This window comes from Macrotis lagotis, chromosome 1 (genome assembly GCF_037893015.1).
Source record: "Macrotis lagotis isolate mMagLag1 chromosome 1, bilby.v1.9.chrom.fasta, whole genome shotgun sequence".
In the NCBI taxonomy this organism is placed as follows: domain Eukaryota; kingdom Metazoa; phylum Chordata; class Mammalia; order Peramelemorphia; family Peramelidae; genus Macrotis; species Macrotis lagotis.
In genome coordinates this window covers 42799488-42823859 of record NC_133658.1, presented here as the reverse complement: position 1 = coordinate 42823859, position 24372 = coordinate 42799488, and the positions used below count along the sequence as shown (strand labels likewise).

The 24372-nt window shown below is 42.0% G+C and overlaps 1 protein-coding gene across 1 annotated transcript in view; it reads right to left on the bottom strand.

The window, feature by feature from the left end:
• The window catches only part of VAC14 (VAC14 component of PIKFYVE complex), a 123381-nt gene extending 106259 nt beyond the window's left edge, over positions 1-17122 (bottom strand). Inside the window, exon 1 of the mRNA XM_074199234.1 lies at positions 16857-17122. Coding sequence (XP_074055335.1) covers positions 16857-16960 — 104 coding nt within the window. The 5' untranslated portion in view covers positions 16961-17122. The remainder of the gene's footprint in view (positions 1-16856) is intronic.
• Between the last annotated feature and the right edge of the window lie 7250 nt (positions 17123-24372).

The following is a 24372-nucleotide window of genomic DNA, read 5'->3' as shown; positions in this document are numbered from 1 at the left end:
TTCTGTCATCTCCCAGTCTAGGCTGTACTAGCCCATGGTCTTTTGTATTGTCTGGGGCACACCTAGCAGGCCTTCAGTACACATGGGATTGGCCAAACCTTAAAATTCTGGAGGGGGGGGGGGGGAGTCAGCAAACATCAAAGAGACCAGATGCTCTGGATACTGTCATTATCACAGGGTTTGTGTTTTCAATTAGGCCATGTGGTCCAGCCGCCTAGCTAATCAATGCCACCTTCTGGCTCTTTCAAACTCTTTGATTCAGTAATTCATGTTTGAGAAGCTAGTTTAGAAGATGTTGGGAGGAAGGGGCAGGATGAAGTAAAAGAAATATACTGTGGAAAGAGCCTGATTCCCAGTTCTGCCACTTATGCCTCAGTTTCTTCATCTGTAAAATGAGGGGGTTAGGCTAGATGGCTTCTGGGTTTCCTTCTGGTTCTGAATCTACACACACACACACACACACACACACACACAACATTACTCAAATTACATGCATTAAAATAGCTGTATTCAACTGGGGAGCACTGGACATAGCTCTCAGAATACCATCTATTCTTCAAGTCACAGAATTTCAGTAAAGGAAGGTAGTAGAGAACAAAGACAGGGAATGCTGTTTGAAGCAAATCAATGCAGAAATGGCTCCAACTTCTTCTCTCAATTCTACCAAAAAAAAGTGTTCCCTGGACAGTGTATTAGTATTTCTAATTCATGACCCAATGCAGACAAGGTTAATTACTACTGGAGCTGAGGTGTTGACTCCAAGTTCCCCAGTTTCATTCTTCAAAGCATTTCTCTTTCTGATTTCATGAAGAGACATCTCAAACTGGACTGGCCGAAATCAAATCAATTAACACTGACCAGGGGCTCAGTATCAAAAAAGACCATATTATATACTAAACAAAGCATCCGTGAGGTCACAGGGGGTCGGGAGAGGGGGTGCTTCTAAGTCACTATCCCTGGAACAAAGAATCTTTGTGTTGGAAGGAAATTCTAAATCAATCTAGTACAACTCCTACTTTGACAATTTCCTTAATAACATATTCACCAAATGGTCATCCAGTCTTTGCTCCAAGACTGTTTTTGAGATGCCATTCTAAAAAAGTATCACGGGAGAGTGGATTGTTTATCTATTGAAAGCATAGTGCATATTTTAAAAACACAAACTTTCATAACTATATCTCACTATTTTTTCAGGCAAGTCTTACAAGGCCAAAGCCCATCAGTGCTGTCTTAACTTCACAGTAATTGATCCTGTCATCACTTAGGCAGCAGAATGGAACACCTTTATTTTTCTTTAGTAAAATCTAGATGCACTCTCATTTTATTTTATAAACTTCTATAGGAAGAGTTGTTAGGACAAAAGAGTAAAGAAGTAAGGATATAAGACAAAATTGAAAGTCAGTTTAGGGAAAATCACAAAAAATAAAAAGAATTTCAGTTACATAAAATTAAAAGATTTTTGCACAAACAAAACTAATGCACTTAAAATTAGAAGAGAAACATTTAATAGGGGAAAAAATCTTTGAAGTAAGTTTTCTAATCAAGGTCTTTTTAAAAATAAACATATATGCATATGTGTATGTAATATAAATATGTAAATTATAATTGGCCAAAATGTATAAGAATGAGCTATTCATCAATTGAGATATGGTCAAAAACATAAACAGGAAGACACCCAAACTATCAACAGTCATATGAAAAAATGCTCCAAATAATTATCAGAGAAATAAAAATGAAGGCAGCTCTGGGATCCACCCCACATACAGGCAGGTGGACAATAAGCATTAAATGCTTCCTTCAGGCCAGACATAATCATAATTGATTAACATTTATATAGTGCAAAATAGAGGACAGGATTTTGCTGCTGACAAGATGCTCTCCTGAGTAACTCCTTCTCCCCTCAACCACTGTCACACTCCACATTGGCCTAGAGCAACCGGTAGCTGCCCCTTCCTCCAGAAAGCTTCAATGACTCCCTATTGTCTCCAGAATCAAATACAAAAGCCAATCCCCATTCCCACCCTTTCCATGGCCTTCCCCACTGACTGTCCCCAAAGCCTGGAATTCTTTATTTCTACCTCCCTCCTTCCTTCAAGTCCCTGGTTAAAATCCTATCTTCTCCTAGAGCCTCTGCTGATTGCAATTCATCCTAGTACTTCCCCTTTGTAGATTATCTCTAATTTGTTCTGTATAATGTTTTTCTGTACATAGTTGTTTGTATGTAGTATCCTCTATTAGAACATGAAGTACCTGAAAGCAGGAAGTCTTTGGTCTCTCTTTTTATCCCCATCACTTAGCAAAGGCCTGGCCCAAAGGAAGCACTTAATCATTATTTATGGAATGACCGATTGAGGGAAATGTATATACATTTATTTTTGTTCTATTCTAGAGGTATAAAAGTAAAGTGAAAGTCATTGGATGGATGTTAAGGTGTTTCAGTGGTCACTTGACAATGGGAGGTATAAGGGGGGGGTGCCCTCCCTCCCACCAACTCTAGAAGGGGGGGGACAATGCAGACACAGGAGTGGGGGAGGGGAGGGGAGCATGATAGTGACAGCATCATTTTCCAAAGCCCATTTTTCTCCTACAGTTTTTAAAAACAGCTTTGACTGTGAGCTCCTGGGGGGCAGGGGGGAGGAGTCTGTCAGTCAATCTTCATATCTCAACTGGCAAGTGACCAAAAGGTACTTTTTCAATATCTATGGGCTCTGACAAAAATTTCCAGTGCTTTTCTGAATTTTTTTATTTTTATCATGTTTTAAAATTTTCTTTAAAAAAATAAAAAGTAACAATTGATCTAAAAAATGCTATAAATGAGCACACACATACACACACACACACACACACATTTTAAGGTGCAAGGGCAGGGTCAGCAAACTCCAGCTCTCAAGCTAAAAGTGATTTTTATGCTTAGAAAAGTTTTTATATTTTAAACTAATATTTCATTATATTTTACAAGGAAATAACCTTTCTGAGTTTGTTGGTCACACAAAAACAGGCAGCAGGTTGCTGGCCCTGCCTTCAAGGGGCCATAGCATCACAAAATCCAAAACTAGAAGGGGGAGTGGATTGTCAGAGGCTGCCGGGTCTCATTTTAGCATCAATATCCCATTTTACCAACGAGGGCACTTAATGTACAGTGAGCATGAAGGATATTCAGTCAATTAGTGTAACTATATGTACACATACAAGAATGTACAAAAGACATTCAAACAAAAACAAAGTAACCTGGAGGATAGGTGAGGCACTGGAGGAATTATTCTCCAGCCTGGCAAGGTGGGTTGTAATCAGGCCGAAAAGGGCTTCAAAGGAAGTAGGCATCATCATACCTAAAAGCAAATCAAATCAAAGTCATTTCATTTTCATTTTGGGAGTGTAGTTCTTCTTTCAAACTGAAAATACAGCAGAGAGAAATTCAGCGACACATTTGGCATATTATGCACAAATCTACCATGAGATTATCAAACACATAGGGTAGGGAAAGAGGATGCGTGCTAATGGAATCCAGAGGATTCAGTTCAACTGAATGGCTATTGCTAAAGAGTGGATGAACTCATTCAACAACAAATATTGATTTAGTCCCTACTATTTGCACTATTTACTCCACCAATCTGGGTACAGAAGAGATCAAGGCCAACAACTATAGGTCCTGGTGGTTGAGAATGATCAAGGAAGGTTTCAGAATGGGGGGAGGCCAGTGACTGGACACCCCCTTCCAAGTACCACTGAAGCATTTAACAAAGGGATGGTTACTTTAAAGATCAGCAATATATGTATTTCCTTCAGTTGGGCAGTCAATAAACAATAATAAGTGGAATTTGGCTAGAAGACAAGGATTTTGAAAGGCAAAAGTGAGGGGTGTGCCCGGCTTGTTCCAATGCCCGAGAGGAGAGATGGCACATGCATACCAGGAGGGAAAGAGAGTAGTCAGGCCCAGGGTGAAGCACAGCACCAAAATCATGTCCTCCATTCTCACAAGAACCCTGAGGAGCTATCTTGAGCCCCAGTTTATGTGGTCCAGTCATTTCCATTGTGACCATTCTTTCTGCCCAAGTAAGGGTCTGAGCTTACTGAGTCTTGAACTCAGGACTTCTTGCTCCAGTCTAGCATCAATCCCAAGGACAGTCCAGGAAGGGGAAGAATGTCCAATCAGGCTATGGGTCTAGCCCTGTGTAGAATCCTTGGCCTCAGCCACACTGGACTGGCAAATGGTAGCAGGGTAAACGAGAAGAGGGAAGAGCTGGGGTCAATGAGTGTCAGCAGTGGGGCTTCCTAACCCTTGCCGTATTACAGCCCCTTGGATAGGAGGTCAGTGGAGCTAAGGAAGGCCTTCTCTGAATAACGCTTTTAAACAAATCAAACAAGATAGGTTACAAAAGACACCAATCATACTGAAATCCAGGCATCAATGTTTCTTACAGTTCATGGACCCAGGGTTAAGAAGCTCTGAATTAGGGGATGATTACAATAGAACAAATAAAAGGTGGTCATGGGAAGTTAGGAGTCTGACACCAAGGGACTCATGAGTATGGGAGCTGCAGAGGAGGCCAAATGGACAAAAGCTATTAATGGATACCATCTGAATCTAAAGAGATAAGGAAAAGAAAGAGTCCAGAGGACTTCAGTGATTGAAAGGTCAAGAGGGTCTTGTGGGGAGCAAGATGATGATTTGGTCTTAGTCTGAGTGAGATGCTGATAAGACAGACAGACGGCAACGGCCAGCGGCAGGTTAAGACAGGGAGTCAGAACTCAAGTTGGATGGCACAGTTGTGGCCAAGACACACACACACAATACCTAAATCAGGGAACAGATAAAGGCACATAAAGGGAAAAAAAGACTGTGATGTTAAGAAAGATTGAAGGCACCAGGAGAAGGGGACAGCAGAGGAGGAATTGGAGAGTGTCATGGAAACAGTGAACCTGAGCTTGGATGACTTGGGCCTAGGGTGCTGAATGAAGTGAGCTGGAGGTCTGTCTGTCTGTCTCTGTCTCTCTCCAGGGTCACTACAGGGCTATATCATCACAGATTTAGAAAATCTAAATGGTATGCTTATCTTACCTGTGCTCACACAAAACAGAATGAACAGTTAATGCTAAGATGATAGGAGCACAAAAGCCATGAAAAGTTGAACCTAACCAAAATTTATTAGAGTTAACTTGTAAAGTCCTATACTTAAGGCAAAAAGATCAATTGTATACGTAGAAAATAAGTAATTTAACAATAATTCTTTTTTTTTAAATTACCTTTTCAGCTGACTCTAATATCTACATGTAGGTCAACAAAATATGGCTATCAAAAATAACTGTTACATGTCCAGTGACATTAATCAAAGGATATTATCTAGAATAAGGAAATTAGTAGTTACAATTTATTCTATGTTGGTCAAAAAGCATCTGGTGTGCTATTCTGTTCAATTCTGAGTGATGCATAAGAAGAAATACAATGATACACTGACTCATTTCACAGAAAGATGGCCCGAATAGTGGAAAGCCTTGAAACCAGGTCATATAACAAATGGTTGAAGGAGCTAGGAATGCTTAACTCAGAAAAGACTTGGGGCGGCTAGGTGGCACAGTGGATAGAGAACCAGCCCTGGAGTCAGGAGTATCTGAGTTCAAAGCCGGCCTCAGACACTTAATAATGACCTAGCTGTGTGACCTTGGGCAAGTCACTTAACCCTATTTGTCTCACAAAAACCTAAAAAAAAAAGACTTGGTCAGGGGCAGGGGCAGGGGCAGGGGCAGGGGCAGGGGCGGGGGTGGGGGGATAGGGAAGAGTATAGGAGCAACATGATTACCAATCTCACATATCTGAAAGGTTAGCATGTGAAACAAGGGCATTTGTTTTGAAGAGCTCCACAATGCAGAACTTAGACCAATGCAGAATGGCAAAAAATGTCTGATTTTGACTGAGTATATGTAAGAATTAATTTTCTAACAATGAAGGCTGTCCAGGAATGGAATGGGTACTGAATCTAGGGTGGCTGGTGATTTTCAAGTAATGGCCAAGGTTCATGAATAGGGGAGATTAGAATAAATCTAAGGTTTTTTTAATCTAAATTTAAGATTCTATAATTGATGAGATTTTTATAATTTTAACCATCTTTCTCATCCTCAATTAACCAACTCACTTATAAATTTCACTACAGTTAAATAAACCATTTTCAATGATTTATTACAATGGGAGAACCATATCCCTAAATTAGTAGTTCTCAACATACAGTTCAGGGACCCCTCTCTTCCTTCAGGGGGTCTAAGAAATAATAAGACATTATTTGTCTATTTAAAATACTCCTCCCATGAGGAAAATCATGAAAACTGAATAAGCAGCATGAAGAAAATGCCAAAAAAAAAAAAAGAAGAGGAAAATAACATCTTAAAAACCATAATGAGTCAAAGGAAAAAAGAGGCCCAAAAAATCAATGAGAAGAATGCCTTAAAAAAGCAGAATTGGTCAAATGGAAAAGGAGATACAAAATCTCACTGAAGAAAATAATTCCTTAAAATATAGAATGAAGTAAAAGACTTTGTGAGAAATCAAGAAACATCAAAACAAAAACAAAAGAATGAAAAATTAGAAGAAAATGTGGAAATCTCACTGGAAAAACAACTGACCTGGAAAACAGATCCAGGAGAGATGATTTAAAAATTATTGGGACTACTTGAAATCCATGACCAAAAAAAGAGCCTAGACATTTTTTTCAAGAAATTATCAGGGAGGGGGTGGCTAGGTGGCACATTGGATAAAGCACTGGCCCTGGAGTCAGGAGTACCTGGGTTCAAATTCAGTCTCAGGCACTTAATAATTACCTAGCTGTGTGGCCTTGGGCAAGCCATTTAACCCCATTTGCCTTGCAAAAACCTAAAAAAGAAAGAAAGAAAAGAAATTATCAGGAAAAACTGCCCTGATAACATAGAAGCAGAGGGTAAAATAGAAATTGAAAAAAAATCTACCAATCACTTCCTGAAAGAGATCCAAAATGAAAATTTCCAGGGATATTACAGTCCAATTTCAGAGCTCCCAAGTCAAGGAGAAAATATTGCAAGCAGCCAGAAAGAAACAATTCAAATATCATGGAGCCACAGTCGGGATGACACAAGATTTAGCAGCTTCTACATTAAGGGATACAGGATATGATATTCCAGAAGGCAAAAGAACCTGGATTACAATCAAGAATCAACAATTCAGAATGTCCATCAATTAGGGAATGGCTTAACAAACTGTGGTATATGTACGTTATGGAACACTATTGTTCTACTAGAAATGGGGGGGTGGGGTGGCTAGGTGGATAGAGCACCGGCCCTGAAGTCAGGAGTACCTGAGTTCAAATCCAGCCTGAGACACTTAATAATTACCTAGCTGTGTGGCCTTGGGCAAGCCACTTAACCCCATTGCCTTGCCAAAAAGCAAAAAAAAAAAAAAAAAAAAAACCCCAAAAAACCCTAAAACTAAAAAAAAAAAAAAGAAACCAGGAATTCAGGGAAGCACAGAAGGATTTGCACAAACTGATGCTGAGTGAGATGAGCAGAACCAGAAGAACATTATACACCCTAACAGTAACATGGGGGTGAGGATCAACCAAGATGGACTTGCTCATTTCAACTGTAAAATAATCAAGTACAATTTTGGTGTATCTGCAATGGATAATATCATCTATATTCAAAGAAAGAATTGTGGAGTTTAAACAAAGATCAAAGACTATCACCTTTAATTAAAAAAAAGTTATCTTATGTATTTTGTAAGTTTGCCATCTCTTATATTTTATTTTTTCCTTAAGGATATGATTTTTCTCTCAACACATTCAATTTTGATCAATGTATAGCATGGAAACTATGTAAAGACTACCTTCTGTGGGGGTAGGGGGGAAGGAAGCAAGATTGGTGGGAAAAATTGTAAAAGTCAAAAAAAATTGAAAAAAAGCAATTCAGCGAAATTGAACATACTCTTTCAGGAGAAAAGATAGACATTTAATGAAATAGGGGACTTTTCAAACTTTCCTAATGAAACAACTAGAGCTGAACTGAAAATCTGATCTTCAAATTCAAGAATCAAGTGAAACATAACACAATAAGCAGGAAAGGGAAATCATAAGGGATTTAATTGTACTGCTTATATTCCTGCATGGGAAAATGAAACTAATAACTCATATGAACTTTCTCATCTATTAGAAGAATTATATATAGAAGTGTATATATACAGACAAGGGACAGATGGAGTTGAATTTGAAGGAATAACGTATTAAAAAGATGGAGTTAATAAGTGAGAGAAGAATGTACTGGGAGAAAAGGAAAGGGAGAGGTAGAATGGGGTAAATTATTTCACATAAAGACAATGCAGCAGAGTGGAAGTGAGGGGTAGTGAGGGGAAGTCAGTGGGTCTTACTCTCATGGAATTGATTCAGAGAGGGAATAACATATACATTCAATTGGGTATAGAAATCTATTTCACCCTAAAGGAAAGTAGGAAAGGAAAGAGTTGGGAAAAAGGGGTGGGGGTAAGTGATAGAAGGGGAGGGGAGATTGTGGGAGGGAATAGTCAGATGCAAAATACTTTTTTTTTTTTAGGTTTTTGCAAGGCAAAGGGGTTAAGTGGCTTGCCCAAGGCCACACAGCTAGGTAATTATTAAGTGTTTGAGACCGGATTTGAACCCGGGTACTCCTGACTCCAGGGCCAGTGCTTTATCCACTATACCACCTAGCCGACCCTGCAAAATAGCATTTGAGGAGAGACAGGGTGAAAGGAGAGAGAATATAGAATAATTGGGGGTGGGAAGAATAGAAAGGAGGGAAATACAATGGTATTTAGCATAGCAATGTAAGAGAACTGAGTCAATTTATAACAAATATGAGCCATTCCCCAATTGATAAATGATTAAAAGATATGAACAGCTTTCAGGTGAGGTCATCAATGCTATCTATATAAATTATTTTTTAAAAATGTCCTAACTCACTATTGATAGTAGAAATATGTGTTGGAATGATTCTGATTGGCTAATGGGACAGAGGAAGAAAATGAAAAATGCTGAAGAGGATGTAGAGAAAATAAGACAATGATGCACTGTTGGAGGAGTTGTGAAATGATTCACAGTTCTGTAAAGCAGTTTAGAACTATGCCCAAAAGGCTATAAAACCATGCCTACACTTTGATCTACAGTGCTACTACCAGGTCTATATTCCAGAAGAGATGAGATATAGGAAGAAAAGAAGCTATGTGTAAATTTATAGTACTCTTTTCTAGTGGTGGGGAGTTGGAGATTCAGGGAATGTCCAGTGGGGGGGGGATGGCTGAACAAGTTGTGGTATGTGTTGAGATGAAATGCTATTCTGTTATAAGAAATGATGAACAAGATGCTCTTAGTTAAAAACTTGCATGAGCAGATGCAATGGGATATGTACCATATACAAAGTAACAGCAATGTTACTGGATGATCAGTTGTGAGATATTGCTTTTCTTAACAATGCTGTGACCCAGGAGAACTCTGAAGGACTTAGGATAAAGACAACTTTTCTTCCCAAAGAAGGAGCTGATGGTGTCTGAAGAGTACTTTTTAAAAAAACTTTACTTATGGGGTGGCTAGGTGGCGCAGTGGATAAAGCACTGGCCCTGGAGTCAGGAGGACCCGGGTTCAAATCTGGTCTCAGACACTTAATAATTAACCTAGCTGTGTGGCTTTAGGCAAGCCACTTAACCCCATTTGCCTGGTAAAAACCTAAAAACCAACAACAACAACTTTACTTTGCCTGAGGTTTCTCTTTCTGGGGGAGGGAGGAGTTATATTGGCTTTTACAGCATACTTATGTCCCAATGTTTTCTTGGCTACACATTTTTAATCTATATCAAATAACTTGTTTTCTCAATGAAAGGTGGGAGATGGGAAAAGGGGAAAGAATTCAGAACTCAAGGTTTCAAAAGCAAATGCTGAAACTTGCTTTTGCATGAAACTAGGGAAAAATAAAATAAAAAATTACCCCCCTTTTCCAACTACAATATATATTTGTATAATAATGGATTTTCTTCATATATTTCAACCAAAACAACTTCTAGTAAACCAGACATAAAAATTTGCAAAAATAAATAAAACAATGCATCCGTTTTTATTGGAAAAATTATTTTGCATAAAATATTATTTACAAATGAATTTCTTATTTTTCTTTTAAAATAATATTTACCCATTTTCATTTCTAAGATAGTAGATATAACTCTGACAAACAAAACCTCTTTGGCGTCCTCAATAATCTTTAAGGGTATAAAGGAGAACCCAGACCAAAAAAGCTTGAGAATCACTGCCCAAAATGATAAAACTATTTTGTAAAGAGCAGATCTTGTAGTCCCTAGTAATTTCTCCAATTGTAAATTTTATGCATTTTTTTAATGAACTGCTTTGCCAACCAGGAAAAGCAATGATAAAAGGTCATTCAAGGGTTGTCTTTAACCAGAACTTCAGAACTAGTCTTTGCTCTGGCTTACAGAGCAAATCCAGGATCCTTCTAGTGACCCAGAGACCCATTCAATCAAGACCAGAATTAAAGTGACAGAATCATTCAATTCAATCAGCAAACACTGAGCATTATGCCTTAAAGTTCTGTGGACATAAAGAGAAAACCAACAACCATTCACTTCCTTTAAGGAGTTTACAATCTAGAGGAATAGAACTGACACCTGAAATGCACAAAACAAAATCCTTTGGAGCTCATCACAGTATTGGTTAAAAAAACTGCAGGAATGCTGTTAGCAGCCACCTTCTTTGGTAAAGTTTGTATCTTCAATTTTGCTCTTCCTGTTGGTTCTTGGTTGTTCAGGGATTTAGCCACAACTCTTTGGAAAAACAAGTTTTGTAGCAGATTTCCAGAGTCAATCATTTCTAACTGTAACTTCCCCAAGGAGAACCTAGGACAACCTTCAGCCCTGCTTTGCTAGGAGACGGTTTCCAAATATTATCAGGTACAAATTAATGAACTGGAAGAGTTAGAAACTTTGTCTCCCTTTTGCACCCCTGTCCCAAAGGTCTAGAAGTTAATCAATAGCACATTAATTGAACAGTCACTAGGTGCAAGGGTTTGACAAACTGTGATAATTTGTGGGGTGAGGGAACAGAAGCCATTGACTAAGAGCTGCTGAGGCCCCAAGGGTAGTCCAATGAAGTAAAGAGGCTAGATCTGAATCTAACTCTGCTATTTACAGTCTGGGTAACTTTAGGCAAGTGATTGACCTCTCATCTATATAAAGAGAGGGTGGAACTAGATGGCCTCAATAGTCTCTCCTGGTTCTAAATCTGATTCTGTGAGTTCTTTCACTTAACTGGCTTGCAGTTTCTACAGGATTTTTGAAGTTCAAGGGACCTTCTAGAACACAAAGGGCAGTTTTCTGATGGGCAGTTCTAAGGATTCTGAGGTCAAAGCACTGGGGACCAACAAGGCTGACATAGAGTCTCTCAGTTGAATATGCCCTTAGAACTTAAGAGGATTGGGCAACTACTCTCTTGCTTTTCTTTTCTTCTTTACTTCTTTACTCATTTATTTACTTATTTAGGTTTTTGCAAGATAGTGGGGTTAAGTGGCTTGCCCAAGGCCACACAGCTAGGTAATTATTAAGTGTCTGAGGCTGGATTTGAACTCAAGTACTCCTGACTCCAGGGCCAGTGCTCTCTCCTGTTCAACCTAGCCACCCTGAGGAATAAGTCTATCCCTCATTAATATGAAATGGGCCATTTTCTCCCAAGTCACTGGCAATTCATTCAAGGCCAGGTTTGTGACCAAGTAGTTCAAAATGGGGACTCCAGGCAGGAAAACTACTATGGGTACTTCTTTTCCTATTTGACCCTCCCTATGACAAGAAATGAGGTGTAAAAGACGCCAGACTTGGTAGCAAGACTGCTGTGATTCTAACCTCACCCTCTGGAACTCAATTTTCTTCATTTGCAAACTGAAAATGATACCCCTCAAAGGGTTACTGTGAGGCTCAAGATCAATTGTTTGTAAAATGCCACCTGCCAGCCTCACATCATTCTACATAAATGTGATTCCTCCTTTGTCTGAGGCCATAGGACTTTGGACTCTGGAACTTTCAGAGACTCCCAAGACTCAGCATTATGTAAATGGGGCCTCCAGTCTCTTTCTAGATTGTACTGCTCCTGAATTGCACTTGTCAACTGCTCCTTGATTGTAGTGCTCAGGTCATCTTCCTTATAGTCTCCTTAGTGCCTCAAAGGAATCTGGACATAAGAGATGCTTAATAAGTATCTGAATAGACAGGCACCAAGAAAATCATGTGAACATCTTTTTATTTCTTTCAGGACAATGACATTAATGATGTGACCAGACCCTGAAAATGACTATTTCGTATTATCCCATGGAAGTTGGTATTCCCATCAAATCCAAGAAAAACACAGAAATCTCAGACAAAATACCTCCCCCCCCCCCCCCCCCCCCCCCGGTTTTGAGGATATGATAAGAGTTGAGGGGGAAGTGAAACAAGAACAACCCTAACAACCTTGAATGTAGCAGATGGTCCATCAATATTTACTGGACATTTACCACTCCAGTTCATCATACTATTATGATCTCAGGGTTAAAAAAAAAAGTTTCAGTTTCAGAACAACAATATTATTCATCATTTTCCTGACAACCTGTGAGATAGGTAGTGAGTTCTTATCATTCCTATGAGATGGAATGTGAGAACTGAGACCCACCCAGAGAGGTTATTTAAGTGAACTGCCCAAGGCAACACAATAAAAAGGGATGTAGCTGGGGCCACAATCAAAGTCTCTCCAGAACACCAGCTGAGCACTCTTTCCACCAAACCAAGCTACCTCCAGTAAACAAGGAGGCAGTTTATCTTAAGTATGGCCCCAGCAAGGGGAGGGTTGTCCTAGTTCCAAGAAGAGGTCTTTCTTGGTTTATGCATTACCTGTCAGAATTTTGATTTCTTCTCAATTCTTATCAAAATATTTTGGGGGGGGTGTGAGGTGGAATTACTGGTCTCCCAAGAGTCATTCTTTGGGGTGAATGGCATCATACTCCCTAAGGCTACTCCATTTCTCAAAACAACACAAATAATGATATGCCTAGGAGAATCCTAACTTTATCAAAGTATCACAACTGTGTTAAGCAGGTGCTTGCTCAGAGATGCTCAAAGCATTTTTAAACCTTCCTCACCTTTCAGAATTTGTCTGTGTGGTGCCTCAGAATTCACAGACACTATGTCTACTGCCTCAGCAACTCCAATGTAGTGATCTATGGCTAAGGAATATGATGGGGTAGGAAAGATGGCACACCAGTAACCAAACACTCAAAAACAAGAAATCATGATCCTGTTACATATGTAGGGAACCAGGTTCACTTCCATGCTTGACCTGAGGATGATCCTCAGCACAAATGCCATTCTGACTGCCAACTCCTCTGCTTATAAAAGGAGGAGATGAAATGAAGAGGACTGGGAAGGTCTACCATCTTGTCTGGAAAGGGTAGCAGAAAAGGTAAATGCTTCACAAGAAGACTGTGCTTTTCACTTTTAGGCTCAAAGTTATTAGTTGATTCTTCATCCTACATAAATGAGTAATTGCTGTGACTCTGACTCATTTGTGGCTTGGTAGTCATGCGGAGTCTACAAGAGCATTAGAAAGGCTGTGAAAAACCAACTTCTGAAATATTTGTTAGAGAAATGTCAAAATGTGCTGAGAAATAACCCAAGTATAAATAACACACCAATTTGAATGGCTTGATTCTGGGCCCCCAATGATGAGTTATCATATGATAAAACTGAAGTAGTCCTGGATGATCAATAAAAAACAACCCCAAGTCAAAGGTACTTGAGATAACCTGCTTGGAACATGCTTCCTTGGTGGCCTACTACCTACCATCTATATCTATGGGCAGGAACAACAGAAACCAGCTGTTGACTACAGAGTAAGGAAGCATCCAGGAATTCTTTTTTATGAACTCCTTACCCAAGTTATGATTCCACCAAGACTACCACGCCCAATAAACATGTGGTAACCCTCAGCATTTCCCCTTGAGAGCTCTATGCCTTAGACATCAGATAATGCTCACTCTAAGTGTAATCACATACAAAGGCTCAAATCATCCTACTTAGAGCGGGAAAAGATAGTTTTCAGAACTGATTTCTCACCTTGATCATATTACTTAAGAGCTAAAAAGGAATTGATGAAACCTGGGATCAAATTTTGGCTCTGGTATTTAGTAGCTGTTTAGCCTCATGACCTTTTATGGAAAAGAAAAACGGACATGGTTCTGCAGACTTCATGGGATAAATTTTTATTAAGAGCCTACTACACTACCTAAGTCCAGATGATTCATTCACTCCTCTGGGCCTTTGGGAATACAAGACAGAATAAATTCACAACTATCTTTTTTCATTCACTGAGAGAACTGCTGCCTAAAACCAGTATTTTGGAGTGGTGCTTCCCCAGAGGACCCTAAGTTTGAGAGGGAGGAAGATGGGACAGGGAAAGTTTTATGGTAAACCCAGAAAAATGGAAAAACCCCAAAGGCAAATGAAAGACAGGTCATAAAGTCAAAGAAAGAGACAGGAAGAACCAGCTGGAAAGAAAATAGAGCTCGGAATCCTTGTGGCCACAAGTTCCTTTGATATATGGGCAAATTATCCATCCCTACAAGTCTCAGTTGCCTGATTTGGCAGATAAAGAAATACCCTGCCCTACATGTATTATGCATTTATGGAGTTAGGTAGTGCAGTGGACAGAGCACTGGCCTTGGAGTTGGGAGGACAGGAGTTCGAATCTTCCCTCAGACTCTTCCTAGCTTAACCCTGATGGCCTTGCATCCGTGGCCACCTCCAGTCGTCCCGATTCATATCGGGCCACTGGACCCAGATAGCTCTGGAGGAGAAAGTGAGGCTGGCGGCTTAGCACAGGCCCCTCACTCAAATCTAACTCTGTCATGGCAGCACTTCCCCTGAGGTCAGGGTCTTCTTTGAAAATGAAGGACAAGCATCATGCATTCATTAAGCGCTAACTCCCCACCTCCGAGGTAAACAGTGAAGCTCAGAACTATTAAATTGTGCAAGGGTCCCCCGGGCTACAGCAAAGCTTGGGCAAGCCCTTTCCTCCTCAGTGTCCTCCTTGGACTGGTGCCTTTCTGAGACTCTTCCAATTTACTCCTCCTCCAACACGGCACCAGGAGGCCTGCTTCCCACAGCCCCACTCCATGCGCGCAGGTCCTCTTGCTTTCCCAATCATCTCCTCCATCAACAGTGTCCTAGGGGGCCTGCCTGGCCACAGCGCCACTCCCCCCACCCACAATGCACCGCTCCTGCTCTACCACAGCTCCACTCTCCCCACAATGCACCGGTCCTGCTCTACCACAGCTCCACTCCCCCCACAATGCACCGCTCCTGCTCTACCACAGCTCCACTCCCCCCCACAATGCACCGGTCCTGCTCTACCACAGCTCCACTCCCCCCACAATGCACCGCTCCTGCTCTACCACAGCTCCACTCCCCCCACAATGCACCGCTCCTGCTCTACCACAGCTCCACTCCCCCCACAATGCACCGCTCCTGCTCTACCACAGCTCCACTCCCCCCACAATGCACCGGTCCTGCTCTACCACAGCTCCACTCCCCCCACAATGCACCGCTCCTGCTCTACCACAGCTCCACTCCTCCCACAATGCCCCGGTCCTCCCACTTTCTCCTACATCCACTCCACCAACGATGCACCTGCTTTCCCACGGCTCCACTCTACCCACAATGCTCCACTCTCCCACAATGCCCCGCTCCTCCCGCTTTCTCCTACATCCACTCCACCAACGATGCACCTGCTTTCCCAGGGCTCGTCTACCCACAATGCTCCACTCTCCCACAATGCCCCGCTCCTCCCACTTTCTCCTACATCCACTCCACCAACGATGCACCTGCTTTCCCACGACTCCACTCTACTGCTCCACTCTCCCACAATGCCCCGCTCCTCCCACTTTCTCCTACATCCACTCCCCCCACAATGCACCGGTCCTGCTCTACCACAGCTCCACTCCTCCCACAATGCCCCGGTCCTCCCACTTTCTCCTACATCCACTCCACCAACGATGCACCTGCTTTCCCACGGCTCCACTCTACCCACAATGCTCCACTCTCCCACAATGCCCCGCTCCTCCCGCTTTCTCCTACATCCACTCCACCAAGGATGCACCTGCTTTCCCACGGCTCCACTCTACCCACAATGCTCCACTCTCCCACAATGCCCCGCTCCTCCCGCTTTCTCCTACATCCACTCCACCAACGATGCACCTGCTTTCCCACGACTCCACTCTACCCACAATGCTCCACTCTCCCACAATGCCCCGCTCCTCCCACTTTCTCCTACATCCACTCCACCAACGATGCACCTGCTTTCCCAGGGCTCGTCTACCCACAATGCTCCACTCTCCCACAATGCCCCGCTCCTCCCGCTTTCTCCTACATCCACTCCACCAAGGATGCACCTGCTTTCCCACGGCTCCACTCTACCCACAATGCTCCACTCCTCCCACAATGCCCCGCTCCTCCCGCTTTCTCCTACATCCACTCCACCAAGGATGCACCTGCTTTCCCACGGCTCCACTCTACCCACAATGCTCCACTCCTCCCACAATGCCCCGCTCCTCCCGCTTTCTCCTACATCCACTCCACCAACGATGCACCTGCTTTCCCACGGCTCCACTCTCCCACAATGCCCCGGTCCCCCCGCTTTCCCACAGCCCCGCACCTGTTCCGCCCGCTTTCCCGGCTCCGCGCCGCCCACAATGCCCCGCGGCCCCGGCGTGCCCCGGGCCGGGCGCGGCGGGGAGGCGGCGGCTGGGCGGCCCCGGCAGCGCCCCCGCCCCCAGGCAGCTCTTACTTCTCGATCTCCAGCGCCGCCACCTTCCTCTTCTCGTACAGCTTGTCGTTGAGGGCGCGCACGATGTTGGGCGTGAGGGGCGCGAAGTCCTTCTCCGCGTTCATGGCGGCGGCGAGGCCGAGGAGCGCGGGCCGGGGGCCCGGCGGGGACGTGTGCGGCTCCGCGCTCTCCCGCCCCGCCTCATGGGCGCCGCCCCCGCCGCCCGGGCTCCTCTCGCGCCTCCGGAGCCCGCCTCCCGCGCCTGCGCACGCCGCGGCTCGCGCGTCCCGGCCGCCGGGGCTCTCGCTCGGGGCCCGCCTGAGGATGCGGCTGGGTCCGCGGCTCAGGGGGCGGAAGCCATGTGACGCGAGTCACATGACCCGCCGGAGGCCGCTTCCGCTTTCGGCCGCCGAGACCCCGCCTCCGTAGGCCGGCTGCCGGACCACGGCCCCTGACGTCAGAGGCCGGCCCGCCAAGCCCCGCCCCGGCCCCGCCCGGGCTGGCCTCCCCTGGCCAGCACGTGGCCGCCTGTCAGCGAAGGCCGGCCCCTGAGACGGACCCCGGGGTTTTACCGCATAACCAGCTGCAAAGCCCCTGAACTCATGGGCAGGAGTTTGCAGAGGGGGAAACCGAGGCAGAGGTGAAGCAGCGTGCCGAGGTCACGCAGCGAAGCTGAATTAGAACTTGGAGCTTCCTGACTCCCCACCCGCTCAAGGCAACTTTGATTTTGTTTATTGTTTTCCATTAACAAGCATTCATTTTCTGGGGCGGCTAGATGGCCCAGTGGATAGAGCACTGGCCCTGGAGTCAGGAAGACCCGAGTTTAAACCCATCCCCAGACATTTAATAAAGACCTAGCCGTGTGGCCTTGGGCAAGCCACTTAACCCCATTGCCTAGCAAAAACCTAAAAAAAAAAACATTAAAAAAAGCATTCATTTTCTCTGCTTTCCATTCCAGCCTCCCCACCCCACTAACAAAAATGGATGATAAAGTTCTTGTAACAAATCTGCACGATGGCACAAAACAAATTCTTGCCTTGCTTCAGGTGTATTTCATTCTGTGTCATAAATCACTCATTCTATGCCTTGATTCCTTCATATTTCTGTCAGCCAGAAGGTAGCAGGCCTCACCATGAGTCCTCTAGAATTGTGGTGGGTCACGATTTGTCATTTGTTCTCAAAGAGGACCATGACATCAAGGATGTGATGTCATGACATGCAAATGAATTGGATTTAAATGAGCCATCTCCAGAGCCATCTGGATCTAGTGGCCACAGATAGACCAGGACTCCTGGAGAGGGTCCTGGATGCAGTGGGAACCTTGGCCTTTTTAATCTAAGGTCTTTTGATGGGTCTCAGTTTGACTGAGACAATGCCATTCAAATGATGGAGACTAGGAAAATGTGGGTCATTGTATTGATTAGAGTTCTTAAGTTTTTCAAAGTGGTTTCATCTCAATAATGTGGTTATGGTAGAAATGCTCCTCCTGCTTCTGCTTCTTGTTCACTTCACCTTGCATCAGTTCATAAAGGTCTTCCCAATTTTCTCTGAAACTGACCCTTTCAAACCATGAATGGTCAGACTTTAGAGAAGCCTGGAAAGAATTACATGCACAGATGCTGAGCAAAGGGAGCAGAACCAAGAGAACATTGTGCACATTAACAACAACATTGTGAGATGATCAGCCTTGATGGATGCAGCTCCTCTTAGCAGTTCAGAGACCTAAGACAATCCTGGGAGACCTGTTACAGACAACACCATCCATATCCAGAGGAAAAAAAACAAACTATAGAATCTGAATGGATACTATGTTCACTTTTTAAAAACTTCTCTTGGTTTTTTCTTCTTTTCCCATGGTTTTCTTTCTTTTCCTTTAGTCCTAATTCCTCACACACAAAATGTTATGTTAAACACAAATGTACATGTATAATTTTTACCAGACAGTTTGCTGTCAAAGGGAGGGGGATGGGAAGGGAAGATAATAGAAAAAGTGCAACTTATAAATATGCAAGTGGATGAATGATGAAAAACTTCCATAAATGGAAAAATAAAATAAAATAGCAATTAAAAAAACCTGACCCTTTCACCTTTTCTTATAGCACAATAGTATTCCATCCATTCTCATATAATTATTTGTTTAGCCATTCCACCCATTTTTTTTCTTTTGCTTTTTGCAAGGCAATGGAGTTAAGCAACCTGCCCAAAGTCACACACCTAGGTAATTATTAAGTGTCTGAGACTGGATTTGAACTCAGGTCCTCCTGACTTCAGGGCTGGTGTTCTATCCACTGTGCCACCTAGCTGCCCCAATTCCCCCAACTGATAAACACTCATTTGATTATAATTCTTTGCCAGTTTTATAAAAAGTATTATAAACATATAATAAATCTTTTTGTATGTATTTTGTTCATATGAGCAGTTGATGAAGCAGTGGATAGAGTGCTAGGCCTGGAGTCAAAAAGATGGGTTCAAATCCAGCTTCAAAACATAACTTTGAGACATTGCACAAGTCAATTACCACTGCTTGCCTCAGTTCCCTCTACTATGAGATTATAAAAGCACCTACTTCTCAAAGATATGGTAAGAAATGAGCTGGCATAGGAAAATGATTTTTTTAAACCTTAAAGTGTTCCCAAGGTTGTTATAAGAAATGAAATAACATAGGAAAATGATTTTTTGAACTTTAAAGTGCTATGTAAATATTAACTATTATAATTATGAGGAAATGCCCTTTAGTGAGGTAGTCCAGCTTATAGCATTGTGCTGATTGAACTAAACCCTGAACTGTACCACAGCTTCCTAAATTAGATCTGTCGTCATTCAAAAGAGTTTGGCCTATCTACACAGAAAAATTCAAGTGGATGAGAAATGTCTATTGTACAAACTATGATGTGCAGTTGCATTGATTCATATAACTCATTCACTGATATATGTTTATATTATATTTACAAACATATACATCTTTCATAGATGTGTAAGCATAGTAAATTGACCCCAGAATTGGAGAAAAGTAGCTTGTTCTGGCATCAGGGAGCAGGTGAAAGGGAGAAATTTATTGGTGTCATTGAATGTGTTTGGGGGAACAGGGATTCTTACTGTTTTTGATTCTATGGCTCAAGTTTGGCCTTTAGGGTTAATTTAGGAGGCCCAGGAATTTTTTCCTCCTCCTAATAATATTCATTATATTCTTTCTGGGAATAATTTATTCCTCCAACAAACTAAAGGAAGTGTATTTTTTCTTTATTATTTAGCAGAAAGGATCGCATAAGTGGAAAAGAAAAAGAAGGCACAACTACTTCAGTGGAAGGGTTTTCCCAGAAAGGCAGTGATTGAATGTAATCATTCAACTGGAGAAGAGGATAGAGATGCAGGCATTCCAGGGCAAATCCTGGAGAACTGCCCTGGCTGGAGAGAAAAGTGGGGTCCTTATTAATGTGAGTTAATAGGAATAATTGGAGAAATCCTTCAGGGTATCCCCAGATCTCTTCTAGCCAAGGAGGGACTGATAGAAGGATTACATCAGTGTCCCTGATTCCAGATTTCCTTATCTGGTCAGGCCTTCTCAACTAGGGTCACAATTATATTTTAAAGAAAATATTTTGATAACTCATTATTTAAACTGTATTTGTATAACTGTGATTGACTGTTATTTTAAACTGTAACTATCACTATATAAATATGATTGGTAACTATTTCCATTATTAAATCATTGATTTTTATGATGGTCTGATAATAATTGCATAAATTCAATGGTTAGCATAATTCCTAGTACAGAATATACAGCTTTTTGACTTAGTGAACATAGCCCCAAAAGGTCACAGTCTTAAAGCACTGACTGGTTTTATTCTCCAGTCCAAAGGTGATTTGTGATCCTACTGCTTCTGTATTACCTTCCTTTGTTGATCCAGGTTGTTGTTTGTCCTTTGTTCTCAAAGAAGACCATGACATCTGGGGGGTGATGCCATGACATGCAAGTGAATTGGATTTGCATGGGGGGGGGGGGGTGCTGTGCAAAGTCACTAGCCTTATTTTCTCCTCGGGTGTCATCTGGGTCCAGTGGTCTAATATGGATCAGGATGACTGGAGATGGCCCTGGGATGCAGTGGGAGATCTTGGCCCTTTGAAGCTAGGGTATTTAATTGTTTGACTAAGGCAACGCCCATTCAGTGATTGAGTCTCAGGAGAAGGTGCTTAGTCAGAGTTTGCAGGAAGGGAGAAAGAAAGGGCGGATCTGAGGAAGAGGTGGGGCAAGGAGTGGAGGCTGGGAAGAAAGAAGGAGGAAGTGGAGCTTGCAGATGAAAGGAGAGTCTATGATGGTCTTAGAAAATGGTCATTACTCAAATGACTGGTCTATAGTAGGGTTTCTATGGCTATAAAGCTTTTGTAGAAACTAACCTAATGGATATATCTAAAACAGGCTAACAACCTGGAAGGTGTTCCCTTGGAAAAATATATAGCTTGATGATTTCCTTTTCTTTTCCAAAGCTAATTAGCCCTGCAAAAACATTTCCAACTTTCTCATCTTTAAAGTTTTAGTACCTTCACTTTGGTTGACCTAAAATCATTAAAAGAAAAACATATCCCAACATCAATGGAAATAACTCTGTGAGCTCTCTGGGATGCAGTGACTCTGCTCTTTCTTTCCCTGCTGGTTTATTTCATTTTAGCTTGATTGTGATCTAATATTTCATCTCCCCACTTTTGCTTCTTGCTCTGGGTTCTTCTGAAAATTTAACTAAATGCTTTTGGAAGAATAATGGGTTTCTATTGATGCAGTAACAAAATGTTTCTGATAGTTCTTTGAAATTCTGGGATGTGCTTTTTTCTTGCTTGTCCTTAGAAATCTTGTTTTGAATTAAATTGGTTCTGAATAAAATTTTTATTAAAGGAAAAATCAAATGCCCTAAATCACAAAATGGATAGTTATATACACTTATACACTACTTGTTGTCTCCTTTGCTAGACTATAAACTAGGGGTAGGAACTATTTCATTTTTGTCTTTGTATCTCTAGTTCATAGTACAGTGTCTTGCACTTAGTAGGTGCTTTATATGTGCTGATTAGTTATGGATGATGGTGAGATCAAGGATATGATATTCCTAGGGTTGACTAAGGTATGATAATGGGGGAGAGGAAAGTAAAAAAGCATTTTATTAAACTCAATGCCAAGAGTAGAACAGAGGTCTGTGAATGACATTTGTAGATATGACCAAGGTCATCAATACCATCAGTCATGAGGATTCATGAAAAATTATGTCAAAATTTGATTGTTGGAGTTCATTAGAATTGTGCATCAGTTTCATGATGGTGTGCTTGCCAGGGTTCTGTACTGGTTTGAGATCAGGCAACAAAGTTTAAAAGAAGTAAATGTGTTAGGTACTGAACCCTTGACAAAGGGGAGAAAATGAAGCCTTAAATAAAATCTTAGTGTCTAGTATTTTATTTTGCCAAGTGATCTTACGATTCAAATGAAGAGATTCAGTTTTCTGGCATGGCATTGGTATATGGTTCAGGTTTTATAGGCATACAACAATGAGGTCAACTCAACAGCTCTATAGACCTCCAATCTGGTAGGCAGCCTAATATCTCTTCTCTCCCACATTTTCCTATAGAATCTCCAAAGCATTGGGAAAGCTCTGGAAATGTATGTATCAACCTCATTATCTATGTTTACATTCCTGAAAAGTATACTGTCAAGGTAAGTGAACTTATCCACAACACTTGTTGTTACTGATGGGTTCATGTATGGGTGGTACAGTACTGACTGGTGGAGAACCTTTTTTTCTTGGTGTTGTCAGATCAAAATTAGTACAATGGCAGAGAACTGATCTATATACAATTGCATATCAGCTTCAGAGGCTTCACTGAATGCACAATCATCTGGGAACAAAAACTTGTGTACACACTCTCCCTCCACTTTAGCCTTGGCTTGTAGCCTCTTCAAGTTAAGTAATTTACCATCAGTCTGGTAGCTGACCATGGTGCTGTTTGTGTCCTTATTGAAGGTATCTGACCACATTGCTGAAAACATTATGCTAAAACATGGGAACAAACCCTGCTTCACTCCACTGATGAGTGGGAAAGTGTGAGAGTATCATCTGAGCATGTTGTCATGGAACTAGCCTACAATTCTGATGAAATTTTCTGGGCAACCAATTTTGCCATTATTTTTCACAAGCTCTCACAACTGACAGTATCAGAGGCAATGGTCACATCAATGAAAGTTGTATAATGATCTCTGTTATGCTCCTGGCATTTCTCCTGGAGTTGAAGACAGTAAACACCCTATGAACTGTTCCTCAACCCTTTTAGAAGTCACACTGGTTTTTGGGTGTATGACTTTTCCAGGTGAAGGATCAGTAGGACTCTGGAATCCCCTGTGATTGCCACAGTACAGTATGTTTCCTTTTCCTTTATAGAGATGGAAAATGAAGGCATCCTTGAACTCCAGGGGAATAACTTCCTCCTACCATGTAACCTAGAAAACTTTAGTCAGCTTTTGTGCGAGCAATGGCCCCCCTGCTATGCAAACCTTAGCTGAAATAGAATCAACACTAAGTCCTTAGTCCCAATAGAGAAGACTAAAGGTATTTCTTCAGTTGGAAGTTAATACAGAGAGGGACTGACTTTAACCTGAGGTATATGGTCAATGGCTTCATCATTGGTTGATTTGGTCTATTAAGAATACTAGAGAATACTAGAGAAGTTTACATCCCATCATGTCCTTATCATTATCCATTGTGGCTCCATTGGTACTGAATAGTTGAGATGCCCTATATGTCTTGGACCCACAAATGGCCTTCAGGGCATTGTAGAAGCACTTTGTTACTATGAGCTTAAAGCTGAATTTCATATACCTTCTCACTGAGACAAGGATCCTGCTCTAAGCTTTACTTGCACTTCACTTTTGATGAAGTTAAATGCTTTCTTAGAGATGGATAAACTGTCCAGCTGGTAAACCCTGTGGAATTCTTGTCTTTCATTTAGCAGTTTCTGGATTTCTCCATAATTTTCAACAAATAGATCTTGATGTTTGCAGATGAATCGATGAGATGCTTTACACCAAATCTCTGAAAACTGCTAACTCCTTTTCTACTCTACTGCTGCCAAATCTAAGATAGTTCAACTTCCTCTCTGGTTAGCACCAAACTGTTAATGCACAGAGAAGTCCTCTAATCTATTGACATTTGTCTAATCCATCTTGCCTTGGGGCTGTTGAATTTTGTTGAATTGGAATATATAGCTTGGAGAGGTTAAATCTATGTTTGATCAGTCTAGCACTCTCTGCTGCACATCATCTTTATCCCTCTCACATCCTGTCTGCCTCTTCTTAAAAAGTTGTTTGTCCTTTGTACTTGAAGATGATCATGACATCAGGGAGTTGATCAGATTTAAGTGAGAAGGGGCTGTGCTAAATCACCAGCCTCACTTTCTCCTCTGGAGCCACCTGGATCAAATGGCCACTTATGGATCAGGTGGTGGTCCTGGATGTGAGGCAATCAAGAGTTAAGTGAATTGCCCAAAAATCACAGAGTAT